Source organism: Rhinopithecus bieti, unplaced genomic scaffold (genome assembly GCF_001698545.2).
Source record: "Rhinopithecus bieti isolate Rb0 unplaced genomic scaffold, ASM169854v2 scaffold_38981, whole genome shotgun sequence".
NCBI classification, from domain to species: Eukaryota; Metazoa; Chordata; class Mammalia; order Primates; family Cercopithecidae; genus Rhinopithecus; species Rhinopithecus bieti.
This window is the reverse complement of record NW_016819573.1, coordinates 445,983-461,529: the sequence shown is the minus strand read 5'-3', so window position 1 is coordinate 461,529 and position 15,547 is coordinate 445,983. Positions and strand designations below refer to the sequence as shown.

Here is a 15,547-nt window from a genome sequence, read left to right as displayed (position 1 = left end):
GCCCACCACCATGCCCAGCCTATTTTTTGTATTTTTAGTAGAGACAGGGTTTCACCTTGTTAGCCAGGATGATCTCAATCTCCTAACCTCGTGATCCACCCGTCTTGGCCTCCCAAAGTGCTGGGATTACAGGCGTGAGCCACCGTGCCCAGCCGGAGAGAGATTTTAAGTTCCATTAGTCTCAGTAGAAATTTCTTAGTGTTGTTGGTCAGGTGTGGTGGCTCATGCCTGTAATCCCAGCACTTTGGGAGGCTGAGGCAGGTGGATCACCTGAGGTCAGGAGTTTGAGACCAGCTTGGCCAACATGGTGAAACCCTGTCTCTACTAAAATACAAAATTAGCTGGGCGTAGTGGCACATGCCTGTAATCCCAGCTACTCAGGAGGCTGAAGCAGGAGAATCACTTGAACCCGGGAGACAGAGATTGCAGTGAGCCAAGATCACGCCATTGTACTCCAGCCTGGGCAACAGAGCGAGATTTTGTCTAAAAAAAAAAATAATAAAGAAGTTTTTTAGTGTTGCTATGTATGGTACATGGATTTCTTTCAGAGAAAGTACTATAATGTGACATATTTAAGAACACCAGACTAAGTCAGTAGACCTGAGTTCTAGTGCAGTTCTCATTCATCCATTCAACTAGTTCTATACCCTGAGCAAATCTATTGTTCTGTGCCTCCGTTTCCTTATCTATAAATGAAAAGGTCAGGCAAAGTGATCTTGAAGGACCCTTCCAGCTTTATTTATTATTTTGTTTTATTTTTTGAGACAGGGGCACTGTCTGTCACCCAGGCTGGAGTGCAGTGGCATGATCATGGCTCACTGCAGCCTCAACATCCTGGGCTTACGTGATCCTCCCACCTCAGCCTCCTGCGTAGCTGAACCACAGTTGCCTGCCACCATGCCCAGCTAATTATTTTTTTTTTTTTTGTAGAGAAGGGATCTTACTGTGTTGCTCAGGCTCCTTCCAGCTTTAAGATTCTCTGATGCTAGGTACGGGATAAAAGTTCAGTAAGTAGCTTTTAAAGACAGTGGAGGGCCAGGCACAATGGCTCATTCCTGTAATCCCAGCACTTTGGTAGGCCAAGGCAGGAGGATCATTTGAAGCTAGGAGTTTAAGAACAGCCTAGGCAACAGGGCAAGACCCTGTCTCTACAACAAATTTTTAGGCTGGGTGCAGTGGCCCACATGTGTAATTCTAAAACTTTGGGAGTCTGAGGCAGGAGGACTACTTAAGCTCAGGAGTTCAGGACCAGCCTGGGCAACATGGTGAAACCCTGTCTCTACAAAAATTAGCCAAGCATGTTGGCACACACTTGTGGTCCCAACTACTCGGGAGGCTGAGGTGGGAAGATTGCTTGAGCCCAGGAGATTGAGACTGCAGTGAGCAGAAATCGCGCCACTGCACTCCAGCCTGGGTGACAGAACAAGACCCTGTCTCAAAACAATTTTTTTTCTTAAATTATCGGAGCCTGATGGCACGTGCCTGTAATTACAGCTACTCTGGACGCTGAGGCAGGAGGATCACTTGAGCCCAGGAGCTCAAGGCTGCAGTGAGCCACGATGGCATCCTTACCCTCCAGTTTGGGTGACAGAACAAGACCCTGTCTCAATAAATAAATAAATAATAAAAACAGTGGAGATAAATTGTGTGGGGTAAATTGTATCTCAGTAAAGCTGTAAAAAAAAAAAGCAGTGTGTGTCTGTTTAGCATCCCAGATCATTTCTTTTTTTTTTTTTTTTGAGACGGAGTCTCGCTCTGTCGCCCGGGCTGGAGTGCAATGGCCGGATCTCAGCTCACTGCAAGCTCCGCCTCCTGGGTTTACGCCATTCTCCTGCCTCAGTCTCCCGAGTAGCTGGGACTACAGGCGCCCGCCACCTCGCCCGGCTAGTTTTTTGTATTTTTAGTAGAGACGGGGTTTCACCGTGTTAGCCAGGATGGTCTCGATCTCCTGACCTCGTGATCCGCCCGTCTCGGCCTCCCAAAGTGCTGGGATTACAGGCTTGAGCCACCGCGCCCGGCCGATCATTTCTTTTATCATAGATTTCCTTCTAAACTCCTGGGGAAATGAGACCTAGTTAGATTTCTGTATGCTGAGATCTTGTGTAAAGGGCCTTACAAGTTATTAGAGCATTAAGACTCTTTTGGTTGGCTGGGCGCGGTGGCTCAAGCCTGTAATCCCAGCACTTTGGGAGGCCGAGACGGGCGGATCATGAGGTCAGGAGATCGAGACCATCCTGGCGAACACGGTGAAACCCCGTCTCTACTAAAAAAAAAAAAATACAAAAAACTAGCCGGGCGAGGTGGCGGGTGCCTGTAGTCCCAGCTACTCGGGAGGCTGAGGCAGGAGAATGGCGTAAACCCGGGAGGCAGAGCTTGCAGTGAGCTGACATCTGGCCACTGCACTCCAGCCTGGGCGACAGAGCGAGACTCCGTCTCAAAAAAAAAAAAAGACTCTTTTGGTCTCACTACTGCGCTTGACTAGTCTTGAAAGTAGGCTGGGTGTGGTGGCTCACGCCTGTAATTCCAAAACTTTGGGAGGCCGAGACGGGCATATCATCTGAGGTCAGGAGTTTGAGACCAGCCTGACCAACATGGTGAAACCCCTTCTCTACTAGAAATACAAAAATTAGCTGGGTGTGGTGGCGTGCGCCTATAATCCCAGCTACTCAGGACACTGAGGCAGGAGAATTGCTTGAACCAGGGAGGCGGAGGTTGCAGCAAGCCAAGATCTCACCACTGCACTCCAGCCTGGGCAACAGAGCAAGCCTCCATCTCAAAACAAAAAAAAAAAAAGAAGAAGAAGAAGAAAGTAAAAGAAAAAAGAGAAGAGTCTTTTGGGCAGTCTGGGAAGGAGAGAATTATAGTCCAGCAGTTGTCAATGCATGGCCCTCCTCAGTGAGAATAGGGTGATTGTGTGCTGGGCAGTTGGAGGGACCTACTCAAATCACCCACACTGTTTTTGTTTGATTTAGCTTTGCCATGCAGGCTACAAAGGCTCTCCTCCTCAGAACATGCTGCTTGCAGGAATTCAACATCATGGAAAAGAATAAAGGATGGGCTCTCCTGGGAGGAAAAGATTGCCATCTTCAGGGAGTATTTCTCCTTGCCAAGTGAGGCTTCCTTGTCATGCATACACCCTCCTGTTCTAAATCAGCATTGTTTTGGGTATTTATTTCCCTTCTAGTTATCACAGCAACTAAGGTTGAATAACCTCCATATAAGAGGGTGGGCAAATATCCATAATGCTAGGCAAATTTCTCAGAGGTCCTGGCCCTACCATATACTGTCTTGTAGCTGGGCAAAAACTTCCAGAGGGTCCCCAGCCCTGAGACAATGCCCTCTGGATGGGAGCATATCTGAGAGTCATTCTGTTGGTGTTGTGTTTTGCAGTGCATTGCTGGAAAGAAATCGGTTCCTTGCACAGAAGGTCATGTACTTATTAGTGCCTTTTCTTAACCGAGGGAATGATAAACATAAACTCACATCTGCAGGCTTTTTTGTGGAGGTAAGACTCATTCTTTAGAAGCTGGATTCAGGAAGCTTACAAAGCAGCAATCCCTGCTTTCCTAGGCTACTTCGAGTTAGTGGCATGTTGGAATCTGTTTCAACAGTAAGATAGAAATAATTTTCAGATTCAAGGCTGGGCGCGGTGGCTCACGCCTGTAATCCCAGCACTTTGAGAAGCTGAAGCAGGCAGATCACCTGAGTTCAGGAGTTCAGAACTAACCTGGCCAACATGGTGAAACCCTGTCTGTACTAAAAATACAAAATAATTAGCTAGGCTTGGTGACAGGCTCCTGTAGTCTCAGCTACTTGGGAGACTGAGGCACGAGAATCGCTTGAACCCAGGAGGCAGAGGTTGCAGTAAGCCAAGATCACACCACTGCACTCCAGCCTGGGCAACAGAGTGAGACTCCATCTCAGAAGAACAAAACAAAAAAAACACAAAAAAGAAAGAATTTTCAGATTCAAGCCTCTCGAAATTCTTCTTTCCACACATGCATAATTCAGTAGTCCTTGTGTACCTATAGGGTAAATAAATATCCTGTATGTTCTGTATTGTAGAGATTTAAAAGGAAAATATATACTTTAGCATTGGTAGGAAGGTAGTTCCCCACATGAAAGAAAGATCATTTTTTTGGCTGATCTCTGGGTTCTTTCAGCTTCTCCGGAGTCCAGTGGCCAAGAGACTGCCCAGCATATACTCTGTTGCCCGCTTTAAAGACTGGCTACAAGATGGAAATCATCTCTTTAGAATTCTCGGCCTGAGGGGACTGTATAATCTTGTTGGACACCAGGAGATGGTAGGAGGGGCCCCCAGACCATGGATTCTTTTCTTGTCTTGTCTTGTCTTGTCTTGTCTTGTCTTTCTTGCTTGTTTGCTTTCTTGCTTTCTTTCTCCTTCTTTTTCTTCCTTCCTTTCTTTCTTTGCTTTCTTTCTTTCCTTTTTCTTTCTTTCCTTCCTTTCTTCCTTTCCTTCTCTTTCTTTTCTTTCTCTTTCTTTCTTTCTTTCTCTCATTCTCTCTTTCTTTCTCTCTTTCTTCTTTCTTTTCTTCTTTTTTTTTTCTTTTTTTGAGATAGGGTCTTGCTTTGTTGCCCAGGCTGGAGTTCAGTGACATCATCACTGCACGCTACAGCTTCAACCTCCTGGACTCAAGTGATCCTCCTGCCTCAGCCTCCTGAGTAGCAAGGACTACAGGCGCATGCCACTATGCCCAGCTGATTTTTAAAATTTTGGTAGAGACAGAGTTTCACTGTGTTGCCAGGGCTGCTCTCAAACTCCTGGGCTCCAGTGATCTGCCTACCTTGGCCTCCCAAAATATTGGGATTACAGGTGTGAGCCACAGCTCCTGGCCCAGACCACTGATTCCTAAGATACAAATAAATCACCCAAAACAGTACCTAAGAAACTGAAAACAGCTGAGGACAGTTGGGTAGCCTGGGGACAGGAGTAGGTGGGAGAGGGTCTTTTTGCCTGCACATCCTTTTGTATCATTTAAAATTTTATGCATAAGAAATAGGCAAGTAGTGTCTATTTAAAAATTAATGAAATTGGCCGGGCAGGATGGCTCACGCCTGTAATCACAGCACTTTGGGAAGCCGCGGCAGGTAGATCACGTGGTGAGGAGTTTGAGACTAGCCCGGCCAACATGGTGAAACCCTGTCTCTACTAAAAATACAAAAATTAGCCGGGCATGGTGGCGCACTCCTGTAATTCCAGCTGCTCAGTAGACTGAGGCAGGAGAATCGTGTGAACCCAGGAGGCGGAGGTTGCAGTGAGCCGAGATGGCACCACTGCACTCCAGTCTTGCTCCAGAGCAAGACTCCATCTCAGAAAAAAAAAAAAAAAGTTAGGCCAGAAGCGGTGGCTCACGCCTATAATCCTATAATCCCAACACTTTGGGAGCCAAGGCGGGTGAATCACCTGAGGGCGAGAGTTCAAGACCAGCCTAACCAACATGGAGAAACCCCATCTCTGCTAAAAATACAAAAATTAGCCAAGCATGGTGGCGCATGCCTATAATCCCAGCTACTCGGGAGACTGAGGCAGGAACATCATTTGAACCTGGGAAGCGGAGGTTGCAGTGAACACAGATTGCACCATTGCACTCCAGCCTGGGCAACAAGAGCGAAACTCTGTCCCACAAAAAAAGAAAAAAAAAGTTAATGGAATTAGATGAAATAAATAAAAAATCCAAATCATATATATTCATAATAGTTGATAGCTGCAATTTGCATGGGAGGTATACTCATTATCACAACCACCTGGACAGCATTTAGGTATTGTTTTTTTTTTGAGACGAAGTCTTGCTCTGTCGCCCGGGCTGGAGTGCAGTGGCCGGATCTCAGCTCACTGTAAGCTCCGCCTCCCGGGTTTACGCCATTCTCCTGCCTCAGCCTCCTGAGTAGCTGGGACTATAGGCGCCTGCCACCTCGCCCGGCTAGTTTTTTGTATTTTTTTAGTAGAGACGGGGTTTCACCGTGTTAGCCAGGATGGTCTCAATCTCCTGACCTCGTGATCCGCCTGTCTCGGCCTCCCAAAGTGCTGGGATTACAGGCTTGAGTCAGCATTTAGGTATTGTTTTATGCCTTGTACCATGTTGCCCCATGGAGTAGATTGAAAAGACCATTGATATGCTCCCAAGATGCTTGTCATATAAAAAAAAGATCCCTGACATTCATGTTGGAAGAAAGCTCATCTTCCATAGGCCTGAGATGAGAAAACTAAGCCTAAGCCAGAAGACATGAGGAATTTCTGAAGCTTCAGTTTTGTCACTGGAGTTCTATTTCTTTTCTTTTCTTTTTTTTTCTTTTCTTTCTTTCTTTCTCTTTCTTTCTTTCTTTCTTTCTTTTTTTTTTTTTGTTTTTGTTTTGGTTTTTGTTTTTTGAGACAGGGACTCTCTTTGTCACCCAGGCTAGAGTACATTGGCATAATCTTGGCTCACCGCAACCTCTGCCTCCTGGGTTCAAGCGATTCTCCAAGTCTCCAAGTCCCAGCTTTCCAAGTACCTGGGACTACAGGCGTCTGCCATTACGCCGGGCTAATTTTTGTATGTTTTAGTAGGGTCAGGGTTTCACCATGTTGGCCAGGCTGGTCTCGAATTCCTGACTTCAAGCGATCCGCCTGCCTCACCCTTCCAAAGTGCTGGGATTATAGGTGTGAGCCACCACAGGTGGCCTGGAGTTCTATTTTATTTATTTGTTTATTTATTTTTATTTTATTTTATTTTATTTTTTGAGACGGAGTCTGGCTCTGTCACCCAGGCTGGAGTGCAGTGGCGCGATCTCGGCTCACTGCAAGGCTCTGCCTCTCAGGTTCATGCCATTCTCCTGCCTCAGCCTCCCAAGTAGCCGGGACCACGTGCATCTACCACCATGCCTGGCTAATTTTTTGTATTTTTACTAGAGATGGGGTTTCATGTGTTAGCCAGGATGGTCTCAACCTCATGATCCGCCTGTCTCCGCCTCCCAAAATGCCAGAATTACAGGCATGAGCCACCGCACCTGGCCTATTTTTCCTTTTTTTTTTTTTTTTTTTTTTTTTAGAGACAGGGTCCTGTTCTGTTGCCCAGACTAGAGTACAATGACATGATCATGGCTCACTGCAGCCTTGAACTCCTGGCCTTAAGCAGTCCTCTTATCTCAGCCTCCAGAGTAGCTGGGATTACAGGCACGAGCCACTTCACCAAATATTTATTTAAAAATATTTGGGGCCAGGTGCAGTGGCTCGTGCCTGTAATCCCAGCACTTCGGGAGGCCGAGGCGAGCAGATCACCTGATGTCAGGAGTTTGAGACCAACCTGGCCAACAAAGTGAAACCCCATCTCTACTAAAAATGCAAAAATTAGCCACAGTAGCATATGCCTATAGTCCCAGCTAGTTGGGAGGCTGAGGCAGGAGAATTGCTTAAACCCGTGAGGCAGAGGTTGTAGTGAGCCAAGATCGCACCACTGCACTCCGGCCTGAATGACAGAGCGACACCCTGTCTTTAAAAAAATATATATATTTCTGAAGCAAAAATGACAAATGTCAATGTATGTTAATTCTGGTTGATTGGATACATTAATACCTATTGCTTTATTCTACTTTTTCTTTTTTTAAAAAATTGACTTCCTAACTTGTGTTTATATTCTACTTATTTTTCATGTGTGTGTTTAAAGTTTATAACCCTGAGACTGCTTCCTTTCAGTAGTTTCAGAAGAGCAGAATCCCTTTTCAGAATGAGAAGAACCCTTAAGTCCTCAGTCAAATTCTGCTTGAATTCCTGCCCGGGGATCCGTTTTCACACTGCTATAAAGATACTCCCTGAGACTGGGTAATTTGTAAACAAAGGAGGTTTACTAGACTCACAATTCCGCAGGGCTAGGGAGGCCTCAGGAAACTTAAAAGCGTGGCAGAAGGCAAAGGGGAAGCAGATACATCTTCACAATGGCAGAGCGGGAGAGAGACAGAAAGCAGGGGAAACTGCTACTTTTATTTTATTTTATTTTATTTTTTTTTTGAGACTGAGTCTTGCTGTGTCACCTAGGGTGGAGTACAGTGGTGTGATCTCGGTTCACTGCAACCTCCGCCATTCGAGTTCAAGCTATAGCAATTCTCCTGCCTCAGCCTCCTGAGTAGCTGGGACCACAGGCATGCACCACCATGCCAGGCTTTTTTTTTTGGAGACAGAGTTTTGCTCTTGTTACCCAGGCTGGAGTGCAATGGTGCGATCTCGGCTCACTGCAACCTTCGTCTGCCAGGTTCAAGCAATTCTCCTGTCTCAGCCTCCTGAGTACCTGGGATTACAGGTATGTGCCACCATGCCTGGCTAATTTTTGTATTTTTAGTAGAGAGAGGGTTTTGCCATGTTGGTCAGGCAACTCCTGATCTCAGGTGATTCACCCGCCTCGGCTTCTCAAAGTGCTGGGATTACAGGCGTGAGCCACCGCGCCAGACCTAATTTTTGTATTTTTAGTAGAGATGGGGTTTTGCCATATTGCCAGAATGGTCTCAAACTCCTGATCTCAAGTGATTCACCTGCCTTGGCCTCCCAAAGTGCTGGGATTACAGGCATGAGCCATCACGCCCAGCCAAAACTGCCACTTTAAAACCATCAGATCTCCTGAGACCTCCCTCACTATCATGTGAACAGCTTGGGAGACGCCACCCTCATGAGCCAATCACTTCCCACCAAGTCCCTCCCTCTACATGTGGGAATTATAATTCAAGATGAAATTTAGGTGGGGACACAGAGCCAAACCATATCAGGATCTTTGAGCCTCTGTTTGGATACCTTGTGTGTTTGGGAGCTCACCGTGGCCTGAGCTACCTGTTCCACTTTCCCTTGTTAGCAGAGCTCTTCCTTATCTGAGCCCAAGCCCATAGCCCTAGACCTTCCCTGCCTGGTCCCACTTTTCCCCTGAGGCAACTCAAAGCAGCTCTGCCCCACCTCTATGTATCAGACCCGCTAGTAGTGAGAGAGGGCCATCATATCCCCTTCTTCTCCCTTCTGGATCTGCCAGCCCTAACAAAAATCAGTGAGCACTAGGTACTGAGTAAAGATGGGGAGCACTCCCTTTGGTACCAGGTGACGTGCAATCAGGAGAAAAGCCGATGTGCTCCCTTTGGCCACACAGAGAGAAGACATCAAGAGCCTGTTGCCGTACATCGTAGATAGCTTGCGTGAAACCGAAAAGAAGATCGTTCTGTCAGCCATCCAGATACTTCTGCAACTTGTTAGAACAATGGATTTCACTACCCTGGCTGCCATGATGAGGACCCTGTTCTCCTTATTTGGTGATGTAAGATAATCAGAGAGGAGAGACTTTCCTAGGAGGAGGGTAATGGACATAACAGCAAACAGAACTTGGTACAGTAATAAATACACTCTACTTGGTATAGGACTTTTACTTTCAGAGCATTTCAAACCTGCTCTCTTAAGACCCTTCCAGGTAACCTGTGATGTTGATAGGGCAGATGTTATTGTTTTTCAGATTTAACAACCACCACAACAAAAAAAACTGAACCTAGAAACTTGCTAAGGTACTACCCTGCTTTGTGATGGGGAAGGGGAAAACATTGTCTTTCCCTTCAAGAACTATCAGAACTGGGTCAAGATGGTGGATGATATTTATGTCCCTGTCCCAAATCCCATATATTTCTCAAGAGGAAATACATGGAGCACAGTGACCAGCATCCTTGGAAGAGTAAAACATACCAAGGCTGGGATTTCAAATTTCCGCAAAACAGCCTATGTGAATGGTTCCTGCCTGTACCAGGCACAAGGTTTGCTGACTACAGGTGAGACTGTGTGCATCTCTCACTTGTAGAGTGAGAAAACAAGTAGTGCCAAAGCAACAAGTCTTACTGTGTCCATATATAGAGAGAGAGGGAGGGAGATGGAGGCTTGCTCTGTTGCCCAGGCTGGAGTGCAGTGGTGTGATCTTGGTCCACTGCAACCTCCGCCTCCCAGGTTCAAGTGATTCTCCTGCCTCAGCCTCCCGAGTAGCTGGGACTACAGGCATGCGTCACCACGCCCGGCTAGCTTTTGTATTTTTAGTGGAGACGGGGTTTCCCCATATTGGCCAGGCTGGTCTTGACCTCCTGACCTCAAGTGATCTGCCCACCTCAGCCTCCCAAAGTACTGTGATTACAGGCGTGAGCCACTGCGTCTGGCCTGTGTGCATGTATATTTTGTTTCTTGCCCTCAGCTACACACAGCTAAATAGCGTCATATCAGGACTGGCTTTTCAACCCCTCCCAAGTTCTTACAAGCTAAGCATGCACACATTCAGTGAGTCACTTCCCTTTGTCTACTCCCTTCCTAGGTGAGACCTGATGTTCATCGTTTCTCCATGACTCTCTTTGGAGCTGCCATAAAGTCTGTAAAAAACCCAGATAAGAAGAGTGTAGAGAAACAAGTCCTGGACAGCTTGGTCCCACTACTTCTGTATTCTCAGGATGAAAATGATGCAGTAGCTGAGGTAATGCCTACTGTCAGGGTCTCTCATCCCTCAATAACTTCAAATCCAGAGCCAACTCTGCAAAGACAAGAAGCATTCATATATATATATGTGTATATATATATGTGTGTGTGTGTGTATGTGTGTGTGTATATGTGTGTGTGTGTATATGTGTGTGTCTGTGTGTGTGTGTGTATATGTATGTATATATACACACACACATATATATTTTTGAGACAGGGTCTCTGTCACCCAGGCTGGAGTGCAGCGGTGTGATCTCAGCTCACTGCAACCTCCACCTCCTGGGTTCAAGCAGTTCTCCTGCCTCAGCCTCCCAGCTGCCCACGACCATGCCTGGCTAATTTTTGTATTTTTAGTAGAGATGGGGTTTCGCCATGTTGGCCAGGCTGGTATCAAACTCCTGACCTCAAGTGATCCACCTGCCTTGGCCTCCCAAAGTGCTGGGATTACAAGCATGAGCCTCCGCGCCTGGCCTGACATTTCAATTTTTCATTATTACAGTGCTGCAGTTATTTTACCTATTTCCTTGTGCACACATATGAGAGTTTCTTGAGGGCATAAACCCAGAAGTAGAATTTCTAGGTGTCTTTAACTTTTTATTAGATATTTATAAATCACTAAATATAGTGGCTGAAGTAATTTATATTCCCATCAGTAGCCAAAGGAATTCTTATGGCCCAAACATCTAGTGAACCTGAGATAAAATACTGGCTTGGAGATTCATCAGAGGTGTTGCGTGGTGCATGGGTGGCATTCTGAGAACAACGAACTAGAAAACAGACCCACTTGCTAAATTTTGCTCAAGGATGTGGATCAGGAAGAGATCAGTCCTCTGGAGTTCCTTCTTTCCAACCCAGAGATGCCACAAGGACAGAAGTCAAGAGCTGCACTTCCTTTGTAGAGTGACAGAAAAATGGCATAGGAACAGTTAAGTGGAGGTGGGCGCTTCATCTCTAGGGCACACGGTAATGGGAATTCCTGCCCAAACCTCTGGTCTAGGGATTGCATCTGCAAGCTGTCACTTTTGCCCAGCACCAGTGGTCTCTACGTCCTCCCCAGAACCCTAGGGTTTTTGTGGATTCCATGTAAGGACTATTTGGGGAAGTTGGAGGAGGAGGAGGAGGGCAGGATTCTAGTTCCTTTCTGCCCTTCTCCTCTCTTTTATCAGCTTTTCATATTGCACTTTAGTACTAGTTTTATTGAAGAAAGATTACCTCTGTTTAAAAATGAGACTGGGCATGGTGATTCACATCTGTAATCCCAGCACTTTGGGAGGCCAGGGTGGGTAGATCACCCAAGGTCAGGAGTTCAAGACCAGCCTGGCCAACATGACAAAACCCTGTCTCTACTAAAAATACAAAAATTAACCAGGCGTGGTGGTGGGCACCTGTAATCCCAGCTACTCAGGAGGCTGAGGGAAGAGAATCGCTTGAACCTGGGAGATGGAGGTTGCAGTGAGCCAAGATGGCACCACTGTAGTCCAGCCTGGGCAACAGCATGAGATTCCGTCTCAAAAAAATAAAAATGTTTGAAAATGCTGATCTATGATCATCTCTTTCACAGGAGAGCAGGCGAGTCCTAACTATATGTGCCCAGTTCCTGAAGTGGAAGCTGCCCCAAGAAGTGTACTCTAAAGATCCCTGGCACATCAAACCTACTGAAGCAGGAACAATCTGCAGATTCTTTGTATGTGAGCAATAATGGCTTTGTTAACCCTTTAACATACTGAGAGACCTATTTTCTTCTGACACACTGTTTAATGACAGAACATGGCATACAATAAATATTTCCCATTTCTTTTCACATCAGCAGTTGATATCTTTGAGCAGTGTTTTTTTGTTTTGTTTTGTTTTGTTTTTTAAGACAGACTCTGGCTCTGTCGCCCAGGCTGAAGTGCAGTGGCGTGATCTCAGCTAACTGCAAGCTCCGCCTCCCGGGTTCACGCCATTCTCCTGCCTCAGCCTCCCGAGTAGCTGGGACTACAGGCGCCCGCCACCGTGCCCAGCTAATTTTTTGTATTTTTAGTAGAGATGGGGTTTCACTATGTTAGCCAGGATGGTCTCAATCTCCTGACCTTGTGATCTGCCTGCCTTGGCCTCCCAAAGTGCTGGGATTGCGTGCGTGAGCCACCGCGCCCAGCCTATGATCTGTTTTTTATTGTGGATCTGTGTTTCTATAGTTTCCTCCCACCTGAGTCACAAATTTAGTTTCGATTGCTACCCTTAGTCATGAAAAGACTGGTGGACTCTTAGGAGCCCTTCTAACATGGGTCAGAGGCTACAAGGTCAGGTTGATGCTGAAAAAGTTACTTATGGACTGAATTGAAATGGAGTTATATATTGCTTTTATAACTATCTTGAATCCTTTCCTTGACTAGAACAGATTGTTTTACTGTCCATCAGGGCATGTTCAGGGAGTCCCAAGCAAGGGCTGCCATGCAGTGTGGCCATGCAGCATGATGGCAGCATGCCACTTGTTCTGCCAGGACCCAGATGGTGTCATTTCTCTTCATGAACTCCACAGAAGCTACTGTGGCTGATCTCAGAGTCAGGCTTGAGCCCGGGCAGCCTCCACAAGCCCATCCATGGTTTTCTAGAAGCTGGCCCTAGAACCATCTAGCAGACCTTAGGAATGACTGACTATTCCCAGGAGTCTTCCATATATATCACCTCTTTAGGACCCACAGAAGCTTTCTCTGATCAGACTTGCAGTGCCCTTGTGTCGGGGATTCCATTAGGGATTATCTGTCTGATCTGCACCCAAACCTATAGCTGATGCACTGATGACAGCATTTACAGAAGGAAATTTGGTGCTGTCAACTACAAGTTGTCCATGTTAATTATGCCATAAGTTCTATCAAAATAAATCCTATTTTCCCCCTCTTATTTATTTATTTATTTTTTGAAACAGAGTCTCACTCAGTTGCCCAGGCCTTGGCCTCCCAAGTAGCTGGGATTACAGGCTCGCACCACCATGTCTGGCTAAGGTTTGTATTTTTTTAGTAGAGCTGGGGTTTTGCCATGTTGGTCAGGCTGGTCTGGAACTCCTGACCTCAGGTGATCCACACAGCTCTACCTCCCAAAGTGCTGGGATTACAGGCATGAGCCACCACACCCAGCCTCCCCCTCCTATTCTTGAGGTGCCGTCCCTATACCATATCCACTGAGAGGTGCCTTCATTCACCCAAAAGCCATGACAGGCCATAGAGAACCTGAGGATTAAAACTTTCTGAGGGGGCCAGGTGCAGTGGCTCACACCTGTAATCCCAGGACTTTGGGAGGCCGAGGCGGGCGGATCACAAGGTCAGGAATTCGAGACCAGCCTGGCCAATATGGTGAAACCCCGTCTCTACCAAAAATACAAAAAAGAAAATTAGCTGGGCTTGGGAGCGGGCACCTATAATCCCAGCTACTCGGGAGGCTGAGGCAGGAGAATTGCTTGAACCTGGGAGGTAGAGGTTATAGTGAGCCAAGACTGCGCCACTGCACTCCAGCCTGGGTAACAGAACAAGGCTCCTTCTGAAGAAAAAAAAAAAAAAAAAAAAAAAAAAAACTTCCTGAAGGGAGCCTGCAAGCTAGCAAGGGAGATAAAACCTCGATGTAAAAAAGTGTGTGCCAGGAGAGGAATACCTGCAAAATGCTCAGAGCAAGGTTAGGTCAGGCAGGCAAGCAGTCAGGGACAAGCTCATAGGGAGGCAGAACTCAAGGTGAAGCTTAAAGAACAAAGACTTAAATACAGAGAAGCCAAGATGGCTTTAGAAACATTGCAGGCACAATATATGGCATGAGTGGGTGCAAGCAACGGACATTCACAGGATTTAGAATAACTTGGTCTAGGGACTTGTTATTCTGGTATAATACTCATTCAGCAACTGTAATTATTTCAAACACTACTGTACTCTTTCTGATAGAGTCTCTGACCCCAGAAACTATGGTAAGTCTGATCAAAAGAGTGCTGCTGCTTCATTACTTTATACTACTTCTTTCCCCACTTAGGAAAAAAAGTGCAAGGGGAAAATTAACATCCTAGAACAAACACTGATGTACTCCAAGAATCCAAAACTTCCCATCAGAAGATCAGCAGTCTTGTTTGTAGGTACAAAGAAAGTCCTTTCATTCCTATAGTCACTTTTGTCCTATACTTTCCCAAATTGTGTTGGCAAGCATCCCTTCTTTTTTTCTTTTCCTTCCTTCCTTCCTTCCTTCCTTCCTGTTTTTTTTTTTTTTTTTCTTTTTTTTTTTGAGGAGTCTCACTCTGTCACCCAGGTTGGAGTGCAGTGGCATGATCTCAGTTCACTGCCACCTCCACCTTCCGGGTTCATGTGATTCTCCTGCGTCAGCCTCCTGAGTAGCTGGGATTACAGGCATCTGCCACCATACCTGGCTAATTTTATTATTATTATTTTTTTTATTTTTATTTTTGAGAAAAGTCTCGCTCTTGTCCCCCAGGTTTGAGTGCAATGGCTTGATCTCGGCTCACTGCAACCTCTGCCTCCCGGGTTCAAACAATTCTCCTGCCTTTGCCTCCCAAGTAGCTGAGATTAAGCTGCCTGCCACCACACCCTGCTAATTTTTGTAACTTTTAGTAGAGACGAGGTATCACCATGTTGGCCAGGCTGGTCTCGAACTCCTGACCTCAGGTGATCCACCCGCCTTGGCCTCCCAAAGTGCTGGGATTACAGGCATGAGCCACTGTGTCCGGCCTAATTTTTGTGTTTTTAGTAAAGATGGGATTTCACCGTGTTGGCCAGGCTAGTCTCGAACTCCAGACCTCAGGTGATCCACCTGCCTCAGCTTCCCAAAGTGCTGGGATTATAAGTGTAAGCCACGATACCCAGTCAGTATCCCCATTTTTATGTATGTATGATGTGGGGGCTTTATATGTGTGGGCAGGGGTGGTGGTTTGAGACAAGGTCTCACTTTGTTGCCCACGTTGAAGCACAGTGGCGTGATCATGGCTCGCTGCAGCCTCAACATCCTGGGCTCAAGCAATCCTCCTGCCTCCCTCAGCCTCTTGAGTAGCTGGGACTATAGGCCTGTGCCACCATGTGCAGCTGATTTTTTTTTTTTTTTTTTAAGAGA

The 15,547-nt window shown here is 46.3% G+C and overlaps 1 protein-coding gene across 1 annotated transcript in view; it reads left to right on the top strand.

Moving 5' to 3' along the window:
- LOC108519814 (maestro heat-like repeat-containing protein family member 7) overlaps positions 1-14,590 on the top strand; it is an 18,081-nt gene extending 3,491 nt beyond the window's left edge. The window contains exons 3-9 of the mRNA XM_017859066.1: positions 2,973-3,110; positions 3,391-3,505; positions 4,164-4,304; positions 9,120-9,284; positions 10,311-10,466; positions 12,030-12,152; positions 14,462-14,590. Coding sequence (XP_017714555.1) covers positions 2,973-3,110; positions 3,391-3,505; positions 4,164-4,304; positions 9,120-9,284; positions 10,311-10,466; positions 12,030-12,152; positions 14,462-14,590 — 967 coding nt within the window. The remainder of the gene's footprint in view (positions 1-2,972; positions 3,111-3,390; positions 3,506-4,163; positions 4,305-9,119; positions 9,285-10,310; positions 10,467-12,029; positions 12,153-14,461) is intronic.
- Positions 14,591-15,547: the final 957 nt, after the last annotated feature.